This window comes from Halichondria panicea, chromosome 4, assembly GCF_963675165.1.
Source record: "Halichondria panicea chromosome 4, odHalPani1.1, whole genome shotgun sequence".
Lineage (NCBI taxonomy): Eukaryota > Metazoa > Porifera > Demospongiae > Suberitida > Halichondriidae > Halichondria > Halichondria panicea.
In genome coordinates, this window is record NC_087380.1 from 579,374 (window position 1) to 602,279 (window position 22,906).

The following is a 22,906-nucleotide window of genomic DNA, read 5'->3' on the forward strand; positions in this document are numbered from 1 at the left end:
GTACAATGTTTGCGGAATGACTGCTTACCGGGAAGCTACGCCTTTAATGTGGTAATTCAATTTTCTTGTACATGTAGGATTCTAACCCACGAAATCCGCGCTATACGGTATAATTATATCATAGATAGAGGGATTGGAAACGGATCGCAATCGTAGGCCAGTAGCGGGAAGTGCGGCCTGGGATCGAGGCTAGGGATATATGGGATGGCAGCACAGATTACAGAGCAGACAGACAGCATATGAGACTTGAGAAGAGCTAGAGCTAAAGAGCAGTGATGAGCATTGAAGGTATAAGTCCAAAATACCAGTCTACATTTGTACAAATTGTATAGCTTGCTTGTCCAATTTAATATTGTCCCTTTTAATTAATACAGAGAAACACTCTACTGAGATCGAGAGAAGCCACTAAGCCTCTGTTTGTGAAGACGAAGGATTCAAGATATTTAGCAGTGCCAGCATCATGTAACTGCACTGACTTTAGCAACAAAGTTTTAGCTATGAATGGATGATTTACGAGGGAAATACAATTTAATACATTTGTAGCTTGATCACTTTAGCGTATTGTGTATTCGCACTCTTATACTCTTAGTGTATATAGTTGATTCGATTCATAATTATAATTATGGTTGTTTGATCACACGTAAAAAAATAATTATGTGCATCAAATAGAAATGTAGTTAAACACTTCGAGAGGGTTCTAGCCGATTCGCTCACTCAGAAAGGCACTTGCGTCAGGGAGGATGAACAGGTCCCCTACCATGTCAATGAATGATTTGACTGCAACTCCTTACGGCTAGAAACAGATTTTTCCCAGTATCTCAGTCGTCCAGGTATTCATTCTCCAACCCTATAGTATATATCACCCATGGGTAAGTAAACAAGACGGTAGTAACATAATAACGTATGACCAGTATATACATGTACGTACGTCAATTTGTAAATATACATGTAGACTAAACATCACAGCTACTGCCAAAATAAAGCTTTGTTCAGTCAAATAAGGGTGCCCATTCCACAATATACAGTACGCACTACAATATAAAAGCATTTAGAAATACCCAAGACAAATTATAAGCCAAAGAGAGGTACGGAAAAGTGAACATAAATTCCGGTAAATTTTGCCATTTTTGTGACAGGCTCTGGGAAAACCAGACTATTGGAGCAGAATTTAGTATTGAGCTACAGCTAAATTTATGCCTACAGTATAAAATCTCAAATAAAATGTTATTGATGTATAAGTATCTACAGCCCTTCTACTACCTCTCTGTAAAATCTGATGCTCTAAATTCAACTCTTTCCATCGAAACGCTTCGTCCAAACTTTCGCTATTACCTTATTTTTCCTAATTAAGCAATCTTTGAGAGCCGTTTTTCTCGATACTACATTTTACGGCTTCGAGTTTCCAACGCGCATAACTCGGGTATGAAACTAGGTATGTGAAAACTAAGCATATCATTGTGTAGGCAATGCTCTGCTCTATCACTTGGTACATTAATCACCAAAATTTTAGTCTGCTCCAATAGTCTGGTTTTCCTAGAGCCTGTCACATTTTATCACATGTTGTGAACTTTCCTTAGTACTTAGCAGTATCAATTCAACACCATTCCATTCCTCACCTAATTCTCTATTCAACAAAGTCAAAATGGTAAATATTGCTTGTATAACAACGAAGATATAGGTACAGAAAGTCATTCCCAGTTGAATATGCTGCTAATTTCACTAATATAGGCCTGGAAATCCAGGCCCCAATAAATAATTAGCACCTACATGGTAAGAGAGGCTCTAATAAATACTGCTATTGGTCTTAGTACTATTGAAAGTGTTACCTTTGTCCAAGAATAGGAGAAAACCTTGTCTTTGGTATCTCTGAACGCGCGTAATTTAGCGCTTGTAGCTGCGTTAATCGAAGCCTGGACTGCCCGCTGGCCTTTGCGTTTATTACACACACTTGATAAGCCCACGTGATTCCGTTTCCAATCCCTTTCCTACACTATCTATGATTATATCAACTAACAAGGTAAATCATTACACTAAAAATTTAATGACAAAGAGTGACGCAGAGATAAAAAAAGTGGCAATACATAAACTAATCTAACTTCACACACTAAAACATGCGCTCACATTTACATTAAAAGTTTGCGTAAGTATCGAAGGAGTTCAAGTAGACCAACAAGGCCTCGAAAACATCCTTGTAGTTGTCCTGTGAGGGGGAGTGGCACATTAATACCCATACACACTGTGGTGTGCTATGTGCATGGCCTGTTACATTGTATACTAATTATGGGGAAACAGCTGCTGAGAGGTCTGGCTTGTATTAAGTGGTGCAGGCTCTATATAACAGCAGATGAACTCACGACTGAGGGTACTGCCCCTGGCTTGTGGACCCTGAGAGCCTTGACCACCTGGAACACATCCACCACTCCCTCTGTCTTGCAACGGTCAATGGTAGTAGCTACAGAGCAGTACATACCAGAGCGGGTCGCAGTGTCACTGGATACAATACAATATTACTAGATACATAATTACTCACAACAGATCCTCACCTGCAGTGGACCACAATCGCCTTGTTTCCAGTCCTCCTTTGAACCTTTATAACCTCCTCATTGACGTCAGTTACAGTCTTGAGGTTCTCACACTTTCCACTGCTATTCCAGTTAGTGATGTGGAACTGGATCACTTGAAGGGCCTTTTGGGTCTGCATGGAGGAAACAAGGAATAAAGAGAGGTTTGAAGGCAACAAAGAGATGCATGACGTACCTTTTCATTGAGGACGCTCAGTTGCCTCATAATGAACCCAGTGTTGGTTTCCTCCCCCAAGTTATCGATGGTGAACTCACCGAAGGAGGTGACATTGCCACTCTCTGGCCAGTACTGGGAGCATGCCTCCTACACACACACACACACTCAACAGGGAGGACCTCTAATGGAGACCATCTCTTACCTTCCCATTCTCACTGAGTGGAGTCAACATCACAACAGCCGCACAGTTCCTGTCATAGATCACCTTCCAGAAGTTACGCACAGTTGAGTCCAGTGGATTCTGGGCAATGATGTATGCCTTCTGGTGCTTGTGGCCCTGGAGGGAGGGAGGGAACCATGAGAGTACAATAGGTCAAGGGCTCTAGTAGTTGAACACTTACATGAGCAAACACAGCATGAATGTAGTCAGGTTGCTCTCCCTTCAGAAACACACGACTATTGTCAGCTGTAGAACAACACAGTAAACGGACCCAGCAACAGTTGATTGGAGCTTACCTGGCAAGTATTTTTTCCCCCTGTTCTTGTCCATCGATTCGAGGGCAGCACTGCTGTTAATCTCGTTAGGATTTGGAGATACTTGTTCCAGAATTTGGAACTGGTATTGGAATCCAGAGACGGTTTTTCCCGGGGGCACTGATGACATATTCAGTATCTGTCTGCGCAGATCTCCAGCACTGATCTGAGTGTCTCCACACGTCACTGACTCCAGGATAGCATCGTGGATGAACACATATTGGTCCTATAGGTAGAGGGGCAATGAGCATGCTCAGTAGAATCAAAATGACAGCAGTGATACAATAGTAATTAAAGGACTGTGCTTACTTGAGTCTGGACCATTTTCATCCTCTGGTTACGAGCTCTGACAATGGTACCAGAAATATCAACGATACCCTCGGCTGAGATCTGATCAAGGACATTATCAATGGCAATGTAAGTGCCTGTGCGTCCCACACCAGCACTGCAGTGGATCAGAATAGGACCTTTCGATGGCTTGTATTGGGACTGGACCCGACGATGGAACCCAAGAATGGGCGTGGCATAGTCAGGCACACCGTGATCAGGCCACGTTGTGAAGTGAAACTGAGTGGTCTTGAGGAACTTCCTGTCTCCTTCAATCTAAAGTAGTGAAAGCACAAGAATAATAGTAGGGGAATACATGAAGTCATAAAAGGTAGCATACTTAGCTCATTACACAAAGTAATATAATTAATTAAGGTATAAGGTTACATGAAGCTCTAGCCTCGACTCCAGCCCCTTGAATAGTGGGCCTGGTATTTACTGTTGGCGCGTGGGTGGACAATTAATTTATTATTTACCGTATTTTATCTCATTGAACGTTAAAACAGTTATTATGATAGAGAACAGAAAAAAGAAAAAGAAGAGGCTACCTCTCTCTGTATATACTGTAGACAGAGACAGCTAAGTAAAACATCAGCTCTGTAGATTTATTCATTAACTTGAGGCTCGGATCGGATACACACTCAGGCGACAAGTTAATCTCATAAGAAATTAGTTAAACCTGTGGGTAAAAAATAAATGTGGATAAGTACAGTGTCTGTGACGTAACATAATGTGAGGACTACTTATTGATTTACACAATAGATTTACCATTGAAAGCACTATCCATTAATACACACTCAAGCAACAAGTCCGGATACACACTCAAGCTACAAGTCCCTCGGATCGGATACACACAAGTCCCTCGGATTGTAAACACATTCAGGTCACACAGTTCTCGGATCAGATACCATGTATACTCTGTGAGACCAATTTTCGGCAAATGTCACAACAATACTTCCTTCCAGAGAGAATGGCACTGAACGTCGAACAGACACACCAACACTTTGAAGATGGCTTCACTCAGAGAAACAAGAGGAGAAATCACACTTCTTTCAGAGAGAGGTGCACTGGTCCTGTCAAGCTTCACATCAATCAAGAAAGGGAGTGTCTGGAAAGCAGATGGACTTGCTCTGGGACTTGCCATAGCCGGTCGGTACGGTACCCACATAAACACCAGCGTACAGACACTTCAACGCCTCCAGCTGCTTGTCTTTCAAGACTAGACCTGGTTTTCCAACACAGGATAACGCGTACGCGAGAGCAGAAGAGAAGGTAGCAGCCATTACACAACTTGGACTAGATTTCTTTTTTCAATGACATCATTATAAATGAAACGGATATCAATGTTTTACAAACTAATGCGGAATAAGAATACTGATAAATATACTGCAATTTACGATTACCCAGATTCTGGGTAATTCTGGCGCATGCGTAAACAGTGTATACCAGGCCGCCTTTCTCAGCGGCTTGGAATCGAGGCTAATGAAGCTCTTGTAACAAGATTCTTACAGTGACTTTGAGGGTCCTGACGGTGTAGTCAGCAAAGATCTGCTGTTCTGTAATGGCCACTGTGAATGGTCCAAACTGCTTCTTCCCAGACTCGGGCCAGTATGGTTGACACTTGACCTTGTTGTTCTCCATGAGGTTGGTGAGCATGACTATTATGGGTGGTCTCTCCTGCCACATGAGCCGCCAGAAGTCCACCACAGTGCGAGGTATAGGACCTGCATTGATACCATGATATTATATTCACAACTTGAGAACGTGTGTTGACTGTTGTACATTCTTCACTCACTGCTAAGCAGATTCATAATGGAGTCATTAACTGATAAATGGTGCTTGTATGTAGTGCAATTATGTACCTTGTGTGGCAATGAACTTCCTGGGTGCTTGGTAGCCCTGGAATAGAAAAAACATAGGTGGTGAGCATACAGTGGTGACTATAGTAGCCAGCTCATAGCCATGCATAACACGAAGCATTCAAGGCACACACACTCACGTCTACATAGCAGGCATTGATATAGTCACTCTGACAGTCCTCTTGTCCAAGGATGGGTTGCAACACAATACGGTTGTCATCATCTGCATGAGGCCAGAGGAGTAAGGTGGTTTCATAATGTGCACATAATTAGAACTCCATATTAGTACTTTGTCAACCATGATGTGCTAAGTAAAGTTATTTCAAGCATAATGAACAAACACACCAAGAGAGCAGTTTCAGTGTAACACTTACACACGGCAATGTTCCCGAATCTATTGCACAGCTTGTTCTCAGGTATCTTTGCCACGACCACATCATGTCCCTTCTCACCATTGTCCAATGTCTACAGGGCATTTATTATCAGCTACAAGAAACTAACAAGACTACAAGATCTAAAATACTGATAATACTACATGATTAACACTTTACCTTGTAAGCATCTTTGAACTTGAGGTTTCCATTGGCATGCAGATCACTCACAAACACACCAAGCTGCTCCACTGGTAATGGTCCCAAGTCAATGTTCTTATTGACAGGGGGAGGCTCTTCATTCTCACCCCTAACAGAGAGGTGTACTTGCTTCTCAATGGATCCAGAGTCATTGACAGCAGCAAGCTTGTAGTTACCTGTGTAGGGGTCATGTAGAGCATGGGTTCTCATGAGCAAACAGTTGTTATCCCAGCATATGTGGCAGCTATGTTATTGTATGTGCTGGGGTATGTTATGAAACAACTATAAACACATTCCAATAACCAATACAACACTACCTTGTGTAGTACATGTACTCACCAGCATGCTTAGTCTCCACACTAGGGAAGGATATTCCACCGTCCTGGTCCAGTTCTGTGGCATAGTCTGCAGTCACCTTCCTACCATCGTGGTACCAGGTGAGACTGGGTGGAGGGTGACCTCCCACCTTCACCCTCAGATACACCTCCTCCCCCTCCGTCACATGAGTATCACTAGGAAACTCTACTATACTAGGCTCTGAAATATAGACAAATAGTTGGTGCTGAAAGTTGAACAAACAGAACTTAGCTCTAAACATAACTGTCAATTGCTTTTAATATAGCTAGGAATGTTGTATTTAGGCCACCTAAGACACACACACCTGTGTCTTTAGGAGTGAGCACACTACTCAGAGCTACTGCACCATCATCTCTTCTGTCCCTAGTGTAGTGAGTGTAGGGAGCTGGTTTAGCAGGAGTATCAGAGGTCAGAGTTCCTCCCTTCAGCACAGGGGCATACTTGAGCCTATTTAGTCTCATACGCCTACACACACACCAATGGTATTGTGATCGAGTGAGAATCAGCACAAAGTGATAATCACCTGACAAAGATGACTGCCACAATGATGCCCACTACTATCCCCACAATGGCTATCACAGCAACAATGACACCACCGACTATAGCCCCAACATCACCACCACTAGTCACTGGTGGAGGAGTAGGCACTACAGAACAGAGGGTGAATGAATCAGCTAAGATACACACACACACACACACACACACACACAAGAATGCTGTACCTTGCACGTCCACACAGAATGTTTGATTGGTCCCGCTAGTTCTGGGGATAGTGCAGCAGTAGAGACCTCTTGCCAACATTTCATTTCTACAGCGATTCAGGCTGATAGTGCTGATGTTTCTAGTGACATAAAATCCCTCTGAAGGACAAGTATCACTTGCTTCAGGAATGTCTCCGCCAGGTCCTCTCCACCCTCCTAGAGCCCCTCCATTGAGGTTGTCTTGTTCCCTGCAGCAGGTGGATAGCTCAGTGTGACAGGTGAGGGCAGAGGAGCCCTCTCCAATGAGGGAGAAGGACAGAGCTGTGTTGTTAGTGTAGACAGTGCCTCCAATGGACAGGACAATGACTGCAGGGGAGCAATGAGTAGTATTGAAGCTGTGTAGGTCACACTCACATTCACAGGCAGGTTCACTAGAGTTCCACATTCCATTAGCTTGACAAGTTCTGGTCATAGCTCCAATAAGCATGTATCTAGTGTCACAGGTGTAGGTAGCAGTCATCATGAAGGTGGTTCCAGAGGATGTGTCCACTGCTCCATTGGCAGTGGCATTTAGGGAACCACAGTTGACAACTGTTAGAGACAAGTAACATATTGAACCAACACTCTCAATGGAAGGATTCAGTAATAAGACTGTACGTATAGCGGCTGTTTCGTGGGGTAAAAAATTTGTTCAACTCGAGAAACGGTAGTTTTCGTGAGTAAAAAATTTCGTTTAGTCTCGTGGCTGCACGGCATTCCTACGTTCAGATAAGCCACGCCTACGATAAAATTTCGTGGAGGCCAGCCTGCCCACAAAAATAATGAATATTTTACCCCCCGAAAATTACCCGCTATACGGTATAGGAAATCACGTGAGGCCACAACACATTGGTATAACATACTTTCACAAACTGGTGCAGCTGGACTCCAAACTCCATCACTTAGTGTAGTTGCTCCACTTGTTATACTTGCTCCACAAGTTCTGCTCTCACTACCAACAATGTTGTATCCACTGTTACAAGAGTAGGTAGCAGTGCTCTCAAACGTGGTAATGGGTGTATTAACCATACCATTGGAGGGGTCAGTAAGGGGGCCACAGTCAACAGCTACAGTGTATAATAATAAGCTTTAAAAACAAGAGAATGTGAGTAACTTACGAGTACATGTTGGATTAGTCCCACTCCACACTCCACCAGCCCCACAAGTCCTGGTCATATCACCAGTCACAGTGTATCCAGTGTTACATGTGAAGGTGGCCACGGTGTTCACTGGTCTAGTATTCATGGTCTCCGCATTATAGCCAATCATTCCATTGGTTGGAGCAGGCAAGTCAGAGCAGGTAGTGGTGCTGACTGCACACATTATAATGAAAGCAATTTTACACTCTTGGTCGGTACAGATGGCCAGGACAAAATTTAATGACAATGCTAGAAAAATATTGATAATAGTTACTCTTACCTTCACAAGTGGGTCTCACAGTGCTACTCCACATCATTGTATCATCATTACAGGTGATGGATGAGATGGTCGCCACAGCGTACCCAGGGTCACAGGTGTAGGTGGCCATGTTGGTGGTTGCATCGTATGAGATCCTTCCATTAGACAGGGGACTCAGTGTGGGGCAGGGAGCTGTGGGGGGTGGGGGTTAGTATTGGACATAGACAATATAGTCAGCACTCACTGAAGGTGACACATCTCCTCTCATTGGTGGCAGTCCTCACACAGCAGTGTTCTCCATCAGGACTGAAGTGTGTGGGACCACGATACAGAGAAACGCCAAAATTAGGAACATCTCTGATGAACACTTCGTCCTGAACTGCCAACACTCTACTTTCAAGTTGCAATGCACTCCCATTGGGGAACAGCCACAATACACTACCAGTGTCTTCGGTGTAGCAAAACCAGGGGCGTGGTAGACCATTAGCTCCTGATCCAACATCAGAGAATGAGATGATCTCTCCAGTGTGGTCAGTGTCATCGGGCTCATTGGATGCTGACAGTCTAACTGTATGCCATTAATGTAATAATTGATGCTCTGATACCAAATCTATATACAGTGTACTTGTTTCATCTAGATTTACACCATGCAGTGGATATGATCTAGATCTAGCACAAGATTATAGCTAATGAATATCAACTCACTCAAAGGTTGTCCATACACAAGAGAAATACTTCCCAGCAGACAGCAGAGAAATTGAGTTACAGTAGCCATTCTCTAGTAGTATATATGTATAGCTATGTCTATATGTAGCTCTAATTATATACAGTGACAGAGTGAGTGGGCGTCATTATATTGCCTTCAGTTATCATGCTCCAACAATACAACTTACTAAACTACATAAAACAGTGACACATACATTGACAAACTAGACTGTCTTTTTTATAGTGTCTACTTGTTCTCTGTGTTGCAGTCAGTGGATGCATAAGCTGCACAGGCTGAGAGCTGGTAGTCTGCAGGAGGAGGGGGGCGTGGCTGGTCCACCACCTCATAGGTAGCCTCCTCTTGTAGTTTACTCAACCCCTCGTAATCATGGGAGGGGAGATGACTCATCACCACTGGGGGTAGTCTGCATGAAATAGAAGAATGGCATAACTAAATAGTATACATCAATAATTATAATATTAGCAGTAGACTAACGCTATTCCAGCTCTCTGAAGTACGGCCACCTCGATATACCAGCCATTTGGTTTGGCATAGATTGCTAGCTAGATGGCTACTGCACACAACTCTCCCTGAAATGCAACTCTAACCACACCAGTACACACGTGTACAGCTATTTCATTCACAGACGTACTAGACCATGCATAATTAATACGGTATACAATAAAAGCACATAATTTGATAACCGACAGAAACTCTACACATAGTTAAAAACAAACACACCATGCATATAGAAGAATGGAATCTATTAACTATATACATGGAATAATTAAATACACAATCATAACAAAAGCTCTCTACAATCATACCGGTATACACGTAGTTATGACAGCTACTTCCTTCACACACTAACACTCACTGTCTTGGTTGGCTGCCTGTCTTTTCATCACTCATGTCCTTGGATCCATACCTCCGTAGCCTTAGTAACAACAGCACCACTATTACAATCAGTACTAGCACAGCAATGGCCAAGACTCCAGCAACCACCCCACCAACCACTGCACCAACATTGACCACTACACTCTCTGTGGGTGAGGTAGTAGCAGTTGTCCGATTAGTGATGTCCTCAGGGCACTCTGGACTGTCTCTGTCAGTGATCACCACAGGGCAAGTGTTTGTCAAACCAAGTCGGGTACTTTGTACGATGATGCTTGAAGTGTCGCTGATCCATTGTTCAATTAAAGAAATGAGTTCCACAGCAGACACAGTTTCTGTTGCAGTCAGCACAGCTCTGTAGGTCACGTGACTAGAGGAGCCGTCAAAACAATTGATGAACTCGTCAGTGAGAAAGGAGGGGATGAACCCACAAGCACACAATCCTTCAACACCTTGAGATAGTCTGGTAGTGATGCAATGTACACCTCACAGTTTGTTATTCCACCAAAACGAAGTTGAATGTTGAGTGCTATAAAACAAAAATAAACTGTTACCAAAAAAATTATGTGAATCCATATGAACACACTATAGTTACACGATCTTTAGTAAGGTTTTACATGAATGACTTTCAGGTTCCAACTTACTCCTGAACTCAATGGTGTAGTGAGCAGCTACAGTGTGTTCCCCCTCAAGCTGACTGGAGGTGAGGATGACCTGACAGCTGTACTGACCAGCGTCTGACAAGTAGAGAGTGTCAAAGTTGAGGGTTGCTGTGCTGGTCATGAGTGACCCTCCCTCCCTCGTCCACTGGTAGGAGAGGGTGGGTTGTAGAGAGGCCCCTCCACTCAGGGAACAAGTGAGGGAGAAACTCTGACCAGCCATTGGACCACCACTGGGGCTTATCACTAGGAGCTCTGTGAAATAATAACAATGTAGTTATGCCTCGGCGCGCATGCGCAAGCGAGGTATATGGTATAGTGTGTTTGTGTGTCTGTGTGTGTGTCTGTGTAGACTGCTACAGCTGCTCAAGGATGAATCAAGTGCAAGTAAGAGTTTGTATAGGCTTCTAGTCATGTTTACTTGGATTTTAATTCGTGGATTTGCAAAATAATGCTTCGTTCTCGAGTTATGCCTAGTTTTGCTTATTGGAATGCCATTGCAGCCTTTTCAGAAGAGCACGTAGCCAAACTTGTTTACCGAGTGTTGCTACTCTACTTAGTAGTTAGCTCTGCACTAGAACGCTAGCTATTGGTAGCTGCAAGAGTGAGAAGAGAGCTGCAAGGCTCTGCTATTATGCAGCCATTAATTTTAGACTTGAACTTTTGGCATCGATCGTTTTCAATCATGGTTGATCATTACCCACTCTCAGAGTTTTTGCATGCAGCAAAATTAATCATGTGTATTAGTAACTTTATGTTATGTAGCTTTGGCATCTCCACCGAGGCATCAGCACCTGCGGTGCTTTCATTTCATTTAGTACCTGAGTAAACACTTACTGAGGTAGGACAGATAACGACAGGTGCATGGACACAACAACAAACATAGACTGAACACAGACTGCTTGATGTTGATAATAACTTGCGTACGTAAACAGGTTGGAGCATCTGGAGTCCACTGTCCACCACTCCCACAAGTCCGAGTGTTTGCTCCAGTCAGAGTGTACCCAGTGTTACAGGTGTAGGTAGCAGTCATCATGAAGGTGGTTCCAGAGGATGTGTCCACTGCTCCATTGGAGGGGGCGTCCAGGGAACCACAGTTGACAACTGTACAGACAATCAATTCACATATATTTAACTAAAGGCTAACTTCAATATACTCAGGGATCACGTTTTGTAATTGCCTGTGAAACTGCATTTCATTTTATGGAATCGACTAAGTGCTTGCAAACCGGAGCCTGTATTGCGTGTAACACATGTAGGGATTCAACCACTTAGTGACTCTGCATATATGGAAATGCAGTCATAACCACTTACGAAACCTGATCACCGTAGTCACCCGCTCCTTTTCTTATTTATGGGCAACGCTCACAGATATAAAGGGTTCAGTAAATAAGATTATATAGGAAATCACATGAGGCCACAACACATTGGTATAACATACTTTCACAAACTGGTGCAGCTGGACTCCAAACTCCAGTTGGTCCACTTGTTATACTTGCTCCACACGTTCTGCTCACACTACCAACAATGTTGTATCCAGTGACACAGGTGTAGGTAGCAGTCATCATGAAGGTGGTTCCAGAGAATGTGTCCACTGCTCCATTGGAGGGGGCCAGCAGTGCTATACAGTCAACAGCTGTGGGGAGATGCTTGATCACCATCACTTCCAACCACCATTGCTAACTCACGTGGACAAGTTGGTGCCACTCCTGACCACTGACCAGTAGCTTCACATTGTCTAGTAGCACTACTAGTGAGGAAGTAGCCAGTATCACAGCTGTATATGTAACAACAGTGAGGTAGTCCCGACTAGGGGTGGACAAGGCTCCATTGGTAGGGGAGGTTAGGACAGGGCAGGTGACGACTGTGTTGGGGAAAATAAACACACACTAACTACTTACTAGTTCTGGTCTTACTTGTACAAATGACTGTAGGTGGTGTTGGAGACCAGGTACCAGCACTAGTACCATCACTCATACAAGTTATCGGAGTAGCTCCACTGATGGTGTACCCAGTGTCACAGGTGTAGGTGGCTATGTTGGTGTCTGCATCATATGAGATCATTCCATTAGACAGGGGACTCAGTGTGGGGCAGGGAGCTGTGGGGGGTGGGGGTTAGTATTGGACATAGACAATATAGTCAGCACTCACTGAAGGTGAGACATCTCCTCTGTGCTGTGTTAAGCCTCACACAGCAGTGTTCTCCATCAGGACTGAAGTGTGCGGTGGGACCACGATACAGAGCAACGCCAAAATTAGGAACATCTCTGATGAACACTTCGTCCTCAACTGCCAACAATCTACTTTCAAATTGCAATGCACTCCCATTGGGGAACAGCCACAATACACTACCAGTGTCTTCGGTGTAGCAAACCCAGGGGCGTGGTAGACCATCAGCTCCTGATCCAACATCAGAGAATGAGATGATCTCTCCAGTGTGGTCAGTGCCAGGGGGCTCATTGGATGCTGCCAGTCGAACTGTATGCCATTATTAAATACAATAACTGATGCTCTGATACCAAGTTTATATCCTAGATCTAGATTACACCAGTAGCACAAGATTATAACTAGTTTGCTCTACTCTACTTACAGTAGAGCTAGTTGCACTGCATATCAACTCACTCAAAGGTTGTCCATACACAAGAGAAACACTTCCCAGCAGACAGCAGAGAAATAGAGCTACAGTAGCCATTCTCTAGTATATATAGCAGCACAGGCATAAAGTCTAGCTAGCTATAGCTGCTAAATCTAGAGTATAATTGGAGATTTTTAACTTATCAACCCTCACCCAAATCGTCAATTTTCAGACAGAACAATTTTTAAAAATAATACAAAAACTAAAATCTTATTTTCTAGAAGTCTAACTTCAAAAACAACAATAAAAAATGCACTCACATTCACATTAAAAGTTTTAGTTTTAGAGAAAGTTTGCGTAAGTATCGAAGGACTGAGTCCAAGTAGACCAACAAGGCCTCGAAAACATCCTTGTAGTTGTCCTGTGAGGGGGAGTGGCACATTAATATACCCATACACTGTGGTGTGCTATGTAATGCAATGCATGGTCTGTTACATTGTATACTAATTATGGGGAAACAGCAGTTGAGAGGTCTGGCTTGTAATTAAGTGGTGCAGGCTTTATATATAATAGCTGTAAGCAGATCAACTCACGACTGAGGGTACTGCCCCTGGCTTGTGGACCCTGAGAGCCTTGACCACCTGGAACACATCCACCACTCCCTCTGTCTTGCAACGGTCAATGGTAGTAGCTACAGAGCAGTACATACCAGAGCGGGTCGCAGTGTCACTGGAAACAACACAATATTATATTACACACTTAATTAATAATTATAACAGATCCTCACCTGCAGTGGACCACAATCGCCTTGTTTCCAGTCCTCCTTTGAACCTTTATAACCTCCTCATTGACGTCAGTTACAATCTTGAGGTTCTCACATGCACCAGTCGACTTCCAACCGAGAATTTGGATTTGAATTATTTGCTGAGTTTGCTTAGTCTGGAGGAAAAAATTAAGGAACGATAAAAAAGCAACCAAAGTGATATACAAGTACACACCTTCTTGTTAAGCACGCTCAGTTGAGAGTGTCAAAGTTGAGGGTTGCTGTGCTGGTCATGAGTGACTCTCCCTCCCTCGTCCACTGGTAGGAGAGGGTGGGTTGTAGAGAGGCCCCTCCACTCAGGGAACAAGTGAGGGAGAAACTCTGACCAGCCATTGGAACGCCTCTGGGGCTGATCACCAACTCTGCATGTGAACATTATAACAATGTAGTTTCAGTTTAAACTTAAGTAAACAGATCTAATGGGATGACAGATGACAGCAGGTGGACCACATGAATTATAGACTGCTAATATAAATATGCAATCGATATAATAACTTGCGTACGTAAACAGATTGGAGCAACTGGAGTCCACTGTCCATCACCTCCACAAGTCCGAGTGTTTGCTCCAATGAGAGTGTATCCAGTGTTACAGGTGTAGGTAGCAGTCATCATGAAGGTGGTTCCAGATGATGTGTTCACTGCTCCATTGGAGGGGGCGTCCAGGGAACCACAGTCAAAAGCTGTGGGGAGATGCTTGATCACCATTACTTCCAACCCACCATGATTGCTAACTCACGTGGACAAGTAAATGTTGGTGCCACTCCTGACCACAGACCAGTAGCTTGACATGTTCTAGCACTACCACTATTACCAGTGAGGACGTAGCCAGTATCACAGCTGTATGTAACAGAGGTGAGGTAGTCCCGACTAGTGGTGGACAAGGCTCCATTGGTAGGAGGGGTTAGGCAGGTGACGACTGTGTTGGGGAAAATACACATATAAAAATTATACCAGGTACACTTACTAGTTAAATATAAAGGTCTTACTTGTACAATTGGGTGGTGGTAGAGACCAGGTACCAGCACTAGTACCATCACTCATACAAGTTATCGGAGTAGCTCCACTGATGGTGTACCCAGTGTCACAGGTGTAGGTGGCCATGTAACGATTGTTAGTGGCTGCATCGTATGAGATCCTTCCATTAGACAGTGGACTCAGTGTGGGGCAGGGAGCTGTGGGGGGTGGGGGTTAGTATTGGACATAGACAATATAGTCAGCACTCACTGAAGGTGACACATTTACTCTGTGCAGGGCCATTAGCAGTCCTCACACAGCAGTGTTCTCCATGAGGACTGTAGTGATCAGGACCACGATGCAGAACAACGTCTCCAGCAGGATTAACAGCACTGATGAACAGTTTGTCCCCAACTGCATCCCTGTCAAAAACTATGGGCAATGTACTCCCACCAGGACCCTGCCACACTGCACCACCAGTGACTCCGGTGTAGCAATACCAGGCTCGTTGATCAGTACCAACTCCTGATCCAACAGCAAAGAACGAGATGATCTCTCCAGTGTGGTCAGTGTCAGAGGGCTCATTGGGTGCATGAAGTCAGTGGGTGCACAAGTTGCACATACACCAGGCTGAAAGCTGGTAGCCCTCGGGGAACACAGAATTCTTTTACTCAGTATTTCTTTCCAATTAATTAACCAGCCTTGTTCTGGGTATACAAATCCTTATATCCATGGTACAACTATGTATTACAATCTAACCATGCAGTCATTACATGAGGAATACCAGCTCTTCATAAGAAGCACAGTATGATGAGTTCTTAGTATAAATTCAGTGTTAATTGGAAGTCTGATTCATTCATAGAGGGCCAGTGAAACCATCAGCATTCCTGCAACCTGTGGCAATGTCATACAATACTGGATGAAAGGTAAGGTGTATATATAGACATCCATCCAGTGACATTAAATCAGTTTTACAATCTAAACTCACCCAGTGGCACCAGCTCACTCCACCTCCCCTCTGCAGCTGACGTTTTTGCTCTCACCTGGACATTATAGATATAATTATTGCATCACTTATAAATCTACAGACTGATTTAGAGTCTTATATATACCTGTACCATGACGTTGTCAGTGGTGACTAGCCCAGTATCTCCAACTGCGTGGAAAAGTTCTCTTCTTCCTTTAGACACCATCAGATCTGAACCAGACCCTTGAGGAATGAACCTGACGTCATAGCCAGTGATCCTCCCATACGACCTTGTGGGCGTGGTCCAAACCACAACAGTGCAGAAACCGATCACCAGGGAGGGGGCGTTAGACCCTGAGGCAGGGCAGTAAACTTATTTCAGCCAACTGAAGAAGTCTCCAATTTTAACTATACTATTGACGCTTTACTGAATGCATGCAACGTCATAAACGGTGCTCTGCACTATGGCCACACAGAGAGCTCACGCACAGCTAGCAACGTGGTAGGATTCAATTCATAGAAAACCCTCTTTTATTTATGGGCAATTCAATCGCAAAGGGAATTTTGAATCAGCTCTACAATTTTGTTCCTCGAGATCAATAAAATGCAACTCTACACCATAGTATATGGTAACAATCAATCCAAGTGACCACTCACTCGTATCCCCAGTCCTGGCAACGACCTCACAGCTCCTGCTCTGCCCTCCCTCCTCCTGATTGCTCACTCCATTCTCAGGGATCACTCGGATGGTGTAGGTGGTGAGTGGCTGCAGACCAGACACTGAGTAGTCCACCAGGACATCTTGTTTGACATACGGCCTGCTGTTGTGTTGAGTGAAGGTCTGGTTGTCCTCAGAGTAGAATATGTTGTAGTACAAGTCATCTCTCCTAGTGATCTCTGGCCTCTCCCAACGCACAGTGATTATGTTACCTCGAGTCCTCTCAGCAACTGCTTGCAAACTCTTACAGTTGTTCGGAGGAGCTATATACGGCATCAATGAACAATCATGTCATGTTGGTAAATATTTCATAATGGTAATACAGTAGTATAGTGTATAGTGTTGAACACCACTTCATGATCTGCATGTATGTACTTCCAAACAACACTTATTATACTTTAATAAGAATCTTACTTGAACATGGAATATTTGGTCCCTCCAATGCTGTCCTGTAGTAGCCGCGAAAACAGGTACACTCCACACTATTTTCAACAATGCTGGCGCTGTTTCCAGGACAAGGCACACAAACACTCTCTCCAGTGGACAACTCTTCTTGATAGGTTCCCACTGGGCATCTGAGTGCTATAAGAAATACTATATAAATATACTAATATTGCTGACCATGCATGTATGCATGTGAAGGTTTCACAATAAAAATAAATCGTTAATTAAAGGAGAAATAGTTTATTAATAAGTTGTTAGTTATTGTGTGATACTATGATCACTCTAGTTGAGGAGTTTGGACTCTATATATAGTCTCTTGGAGAGGGTTAGGTCAGAAAGGTGGCTGGGAGTTACCAAGTCTTACGTTAGCATAATACACTCATCCCCCTCACCAGTACAGACAGGGTCATCTCCAGTGCTCCATCCACTGACACTACACGTCCTCATCATCAGTCCAGTCACCTGGTAGCCAGGGTTACAGGAGTAGGTAGCCGTGGAACTCTCAGCTCTGGGGATGGTGGTGTCACTGTACGCCACTCCTCCATTGGCTGGGATGGTGAGGTCTGGACAAGCCACTGCAAAGATAGTGATAGTGTTGCATTCACAGTTGACCTTGACTATAATTATGAGTTCGGACAACTATTTAATGCTGAATTGAGTATGAACATAATTTTTAAACTTAATTACTATTGATCTAGCTACTAATTCCATGACATCATGCATGTACTAAATTTCAAATGCACACACACGGGGATGTTATGGCAACTCACAAAAAACTACTGTGTGTGTGTGTGTGTGTGGGGGGGGGGTAATGATCACATAGACACAGACAAAACTAAAAGGATAGATACAATACTTGGTTGTGTGTGAGTAGTACGTACGATTACAGATGGGAGCCTGAGGCATCCACACTCCATCACTCCCACAAGTACTATATAGTGTTGTATACAGTCAGAGTGTAGCCAGTGTCACAGGTGTAGTAGGTAATTGTATATTATATTGATAAAATATACTCACAGTTACAAGTTGGAGCAAAGCCACTCCAGCTACTGGTGGGCTGACACATTCTGGTCATATCTCCAATCAGAGTGTATCCAGTGTTACAGCTGTAGGTAGCAGTGCTCCAAAAGGTGGTTCCAGAGGATGTGTCCACTGCTCCATTGGATGGGTCAGAGAGGGGACCACAGTCGACAGCTATAGTGTATAAGAATGGCCCCATAAAAACGAGATAGTACAAGCCAAAACAACCTCAAGTTAAGGGACCTCAAAGTCAGCTTACATAGAGCCATATAATTTACTTACGAGGACAAGTTGGTACACTGCCACTCCACTCTCCATTAGCCTGACAAGTCCTAGTGGTGTCTCCAGTCAGATTGTATCCACGGTTACATGAGTACGTAGCATTGCTCATGAAGGAGTTGCCATCAGGTACAATCACAAATCCATTATCAGGGTTAGTGAGGGTTGGACAGGTGACAACTGCAGGAAGGAAGAGGACCATCAGTGTACACAATGAACAAGAGATGATAACGTACTATCACAAGTTGGAGCAGACCCACTCCAGTCTCCAGTAACCTCACAAACTCTAATTACATCCCCAGTCAGCATGTAGCCAGTGTTACACGTGTACGAAGCAATGGTCCCAAAGTTGTTGTTAAGTACGTTGACCATTCCATTATCAGGGTCAGAGAGAGCTGGACAGGTGACAACTGCAGGGAAGAAGAGGCAATTAAAACAGTGTACACAAGAAGAGGTGATAACGTACTATCACAAGTTGGTTTACTGCCACTCCAGTCTCCAGTAGCCTGACAAGTCCTAGTGTTTGTACCATTCAGATTATAGCCAGTGTTACAGGTGTAGGTAGCATTCATCATGAAGGTGGTTCCAGAGGATGTGTTCACTGCTCCATTGGTGGGGTCGTCCAGGGAACCACAGTCAACAGCTACAGTGTTTAAGAATAAGATCATAAAAACAATAAAGTAGATCCATGTAATTATACTTACGATCACAAGTTGGAGCAGACCCACTCCAGTCTCCATTATCCTGACACATTCTGGTCATATCTCCATTCAGATTGTAGCTAGTTTCACACGTGTAGGAAGCATTGCTACCAAAGTTGCCAATAGTGATAGTGACCAAGCCATTGTCCGGGCCAGGGAGGTTGCCACAGTCAATAACTAAAATAAAGAACCTGCGCTTAAAAACAAGAAATTGCGAGGCATATGCAAACTTACGAGTACAAACTGGTACACTGCCACTCCAGTTTCCATTAGCCTCACAAGTCCTAGTGGTGTCTCCAGTCAGATTGTGGCCACGGACACAGGTGTAGGTGGCATTACTCATGAAGGTGTTGTTAAGTACGTTGACCATTCCATTATTAGGGTCAGAGAGAGGTGGACAGGTGACAACTGCAGGGAAGAAGAGGCCGCAATGCAACAGTGTACACAATGAACAAGAGATGATAACGTACTATCACAAGCTGGTTCATTGCCACTCCAAGTTCCATTAGCCAGGCATGTCCTAGTGTTTGTTCCATTCAGATTGTAGCCAGTGTTACAGCTGTAGGTAGCATTGCTCCCAAAGGTGGTTCCAGAGGGTGTGTTCACTGCTCCATTGGAGGGGTTAGGGGGGCCACCACAGTTGACAACTAAAACAATAGGAGGCTCATGAAAGCATATGAGAGAAGCATACAATGTAACGTACTATCACAAGTTGGAGCAGTCCCACTCCAGTCTCCATCAACCTGACATGTCCTGGTCATATTTCCATCCAGATTGAAGCCAGTGTCACAAGAGTAGGTAGCAATACTTCCACGAGTAGTATTAGGAGTGCTCACTGATCCATTACCAGGGTTATCAAGTGGGCCACAATCAATCACTGTGTGTGTGTGCATGTGTGTGTGTGTGTGTAGAGACCAGCGTAGTACAAGCATAGACACAGGCAATGCACTAGACAGCTTACCAACTGTTAGAAATGCTGGGTCAGAGGTGACATTTACACTCCCATTTGACACAACACAGGTATAAGCTCCCTCATCAGAGGCAGCTACTGTGATGACAGTGAGGGTGGATGTGTTGGTGCCAGAGTACATGTCAGCAGTGTCGGCAATGTTCCTCCCACCATACTGCCACTGGTAGGTAATGTTGCCTCCAGTAGCAGTTACTGTGAATGTGGTATCTTGACCCAACGGGATATCTGTCTGGTTGCTTGGTTGTTCTGTGATCATAGGAAAGTCTGTGTGTGTGTGTGTGTGTGTGTGTGTGTGCATGTGTGTGCATGTGTGATGTGTGTGTGTGTGGGTGTGTGTGCATGTGCGTATGCGTGTGTGGGTGATATAATTATATACATAGATGCACATCCGTTTGAAACCTGGGTCTCTGACTTACAGGGAATTATAAAGAAAATTCTCAAACAGGAAGATGACTGTTTCCAGTGATTTCCAGTTTTATAATTTACTACGTCTGACTTGGTTCTTAAGATTAAGAGTGGCCTGAACAACAGGCAGCAACAAAAGACAACACAAAACTAAAAAACAGACAGCCTGAGGAACAGAAAAAGAAAACAGAGCCCGGCGTTGAGAGTTGATAATGATTTCGTTTTAGTGGGACAACACGCGGGTAAATTCAACGTTTTGAAAGCACTGACCCCGCCTACAGAGGTGGATACTGGGAGGTGGTCAAATAGCTCGCCATCACTCATGCATCACTGTCATACAAATGTACAATAAGACTGTTATTCCTTAAATATTACACTTGCTTCAACTAAATTCTGGCAGAGACCTAAAATACCAAAAACACCGTACTGTCTGTGCTTGGGGGTTTTGTGGTTGTAGTAGCTGATAAAGGATTGGTCTTCTTATGTGCATGGGAAAGGGGAATTACCTCAAGCACACGAGATTATAATCCTTGGCAAGTACATGTATAGATACAAGTAAGAGTATATCTACTCTTGATTTGGTTATAACCTCATAGTTACTTTATGCACTCCTGGTTACTTCTATATAGTCTTACTTGTACAAATGGCTGCAGGTATTGGAGACCAGGTACCAGCACTAGTACCATCACTCATACAAGTTATCGGAGTAGCTCCACTGATGGTGTACCCAGGGTCACAGGTGTAGGTGGCCATGTTGGTGGTTGCATCGTATGAGATCATTCCATTAGACAGGGGACTCAGTGTGGGGCAGGGAGCTGTGGGGGGTGGGGGTTAGTATTGGACATAGACAATATAGTCAGCACTCACTGAAGGTGACACATCTCCTCAGTGCTGTGTTAGTCCTCACACAGCAGTGTTCTCCATCAGGACTGAAGTGTGTGGGACCACGATACAGAGCAACGCCAAAATTAGGAAGATCTCTGATGAACACTTCATCCTGAACTGCCAACGATCTACTTTCAAATTGCAATGCACTCCCATCGGGGAACAGCCACAATACACTACCAGTTTGTGCGGTGAAGCAAACCCAGGGGCGTGGTGGATTAGTGCCAGCTCCTGATCCAACATCAGAGAATGAGATGATCTCTCCAGTGTGGTCAGTGTCAGGGGGCTCATTGGATGCTGCCAGTCGAACTGTATGCCATAATACAATAATTGATGCTCTGATACCAAATCTATATACAGTGTACACTTGTTTCATCTAGATTTACACCATGCAGTGGATATGATCTAGATCTAGCGCAAGATTCTAGCTAATGAATATCAACTCACTCAAAGGTTGTCCATACACAAGAGAAACACTTCCCAGCAGACAGCAGAGAAATTGAGTTACAGTAGCCATTCTCTAGTAGTATATATGTATAGCTATGTCTATATGTAGCTCTAATTATATACAGTGACAGAGTGAGTGGGCGTCATTATAATAATTGCCTTCAGTTATGACAGGAGCACATCTCATGCTCCAACAATACAATTTGCTAAATTACATGAAACAGTGACACATACATTGACAAACTAGACTGTGTTGTTATAGTGTCTACTTGTTCTCTGTGTTGCAGTCAGTGGATGCATAAGCTGCACAGGCTGAGAGCTGGTAGTCTGCAGGAGGAGGGGGGCGTGGCTGGTCCACCACCTCATAGGTAGCCTCCTCTTGTAGTCTGCTCAACCCCTCGTAATCAGGGGAGGGGAGATGACTCATCACCACTGGGGGTAGTCTGCACGAAATAAAAAAATGGCATAACTATAATTATATGTATGTATACATCAATAATTATTATAGTAGACTCTCGCTATATTCCAGCTCTCTGAAGTACGGCCACCTCGATATACCAGCCATTTGGTTTGGCACAGATTGCTAGCTACTGCATGAACACAACTCTCCCTGAAATGTAACTCTAACCACACCAGTACACAAGTGTACAGCTATTTCATTCACAGACGTACTAGACCATGCATAATTAATACGGTATACAATAAAAGCACATAATTTGATAACCGACAGAAACTCTAAAACCATACACATGATTAATGTACAGTTAAGAACACACCATGCATAAGAATGGAATCTATTAACTATATACATGTACTTGATATACACGGAATAATTAAATGCACAATCATAACAAACGCTCTCTACAATCATACCGGTACACATAGTTATGACAGCTACTTCCTTCACACACTAACACTCACTGTGTTGGTTGG

The 22,906-nt window shown here is 43.8% G+C and overlaps 5 protein-coding genes and 1 long non-coding RNA gene across 8 annotated transcripts in view; 1 reads left to right on the forward strand and 5 right to left on the reverse strand.

Moving 5' to 3' along the window:
- Positions 1–2,022: 2,022 nt before the first annotated feature.
- Positions 2,023–13,547, reverse strand: LOC135334782 (uncharacterized). 2 transcript variants are annotated; one of them, XM_064530102.1, is made up of 23 exons: positions 13,408–13,547; positions 8,771–9,094; positions 8,548–8,718; positions 8,247–8,441; positions 7,992–8,195; positions 7,504–7,680; positions 7,111–7,455; positions 6,912–7,035; positions 6,693–6,853; positions 6,371–6,568; positions 6,011–6,207; positions 5,834–5,924; positions 5,600–5,682; positions 5,463–5,499; positions 5,110–5,324; positions 3,583–3,876; positions 3,256–3,499; positions 3,141–3,205; positions 2,942–3,076; positions 2,758–2,886; positions 2,544–2,695; positions 2,355–2,490; positions 2,023–2,200 (listed from the first exon to the last, which is right to left on the reverse strand). In XM_064530102.1, exons 1-23 carry the CDS (start codon positions 13,475–13,477, stop codon positions 2,129–2,131), a joined length of 3,819 nt encoding a protein of 1,272 aa, XP_064386172.1. In that variant the 5' UTR covers positions 13,478–13,547; the 3' UTR covers positions 2,023–2,128. The 2 variants fall into 2 exon arrangements, with proteins under 2 accessions (XP_064386172.1, XP_064386171.1); XM_064530101.1 differs by lacking the exon at positions 13,408–13,547 and adding an exon at positions 9,232–9,387.
- Positions 4,000–4,934, forward strand: LOC135334870 (uncharacterized). Its single transcript, XR_010394388.1, has 2 exons — positions 4,000–4,245; positions 4,363–4,934. It is a non-coding gene; the product is annotated as an uncharacterized LOC135334870 (long non-coding RNA).
- LOC135334845 (E-selectin-like) lies at positions 9,517–12,604 on the reverse strand. The gene is made up of 6 exons (XM_064530205.1): positions 12,474–12,604; positions 12,227–12,421; positions 11,713–11,889; positions 10,771–11,040; positions 10,110–10,655; positions 9,517–9,656 (listed from the first exon to the last, which is right to left on the reverse strand). The coding sequence occupies exons 2-5, from the start codon at positions 12,351–12,353 to the stop codon at positions 10,489–10,491; spliced, it is 741 nt and encodes a 246-aa protein (XP_064386275.1). The 5' UTR covers positions 12,354–12,421; positions 12,474–12,604; the 3' UTR covers positions 9,517–9,656; positions 10,110–10,488.
- LOC135334786 (sushi, von Willebrand factor type A, EGF and pentraxin domain-containing protein 1-like) lies at positions 12,752–22,116 on the reverse strand. Its single transcript, XM_064530107.1, has 19 exons — positions 21,974–22,116; positions 21,509–21,835; positions 21,277–21,456; positions 20,228–20,500; positions 19,970–20,143; positions 19,737–19,913; positions 19,501–19,674; positions 19,270–19,443; positions 19,032–19,208; positions 18,802–18,975; positions 18,569–18,745; positions 18,284–18,460; positions 17,659–17,841; positions 17,237–17,404; positions 16,762–17,085; positions 16,250–16,458; positions 16,126–16,180; positions 15,408–16,031; positions 12,752–12,884 (listed from the first exon to the last, which is right to left on the reverse strand). Exons 1-18 carry the CDS (start codon positions 22,041–22,043, stop codon positions 15,994–15,996), a joined length of 3,231 nt encoding a protein of 1,076 aa, XP_064386177.1. The 5' UTR covers positions 22,044–22,116; the 3' UTR covers positions 12,752–12,884; positions 15,408–15,993.
- On the reverse strand, positions 13,586–14,308 carry LOC135334745 (receptor-type tyrosine-protein phosphatase alpha-like; the record flags this gene model as incomplete). The annotated part of the gene is made up of 3 exons (XM_064530026.1): positions 13,586–13,781; positions 13,954–14,089; positions 14,148–14,308. Coding segments are annotated over 3 exons (396 nt in total), but the record flags the coding sequence as incomplete, so codon positions are not given.
- Positions 14,159–22,906, reverse strand: part of LOC135334825 (P-selectin-like) — a 53,451-nt gene continuing 44,703 nt past the window's right edge. The window contains exons 5-8 of one of the 2 annotated variants that reach the window (XM_064530171.1): positions 14,920–15,066; positions 14,687–14,863; positions 14,359–14,545; positions 14,159–14,299 (exon numbers count right to left, since the gene is read on the reverse strand). In XM_064530171.1, coding sequence (XP_064386241.1) covers positions 14,376–14,545; positions 14,687–14,863; positions 14,920–15,066 — 494 coding nt within the window. In that variant the 3' untranslated portion in view covers positions 14,159–14,299; positions 14,359–14,375. The remainder of the gene's footprint in view (positions 14,300–14,358; positions 14,546–14,686; positions 14,864–14,919; positions 15,067–22,906) is intronic. The other variant, XM_064530170.1, reaches the window with a different exon arrangement.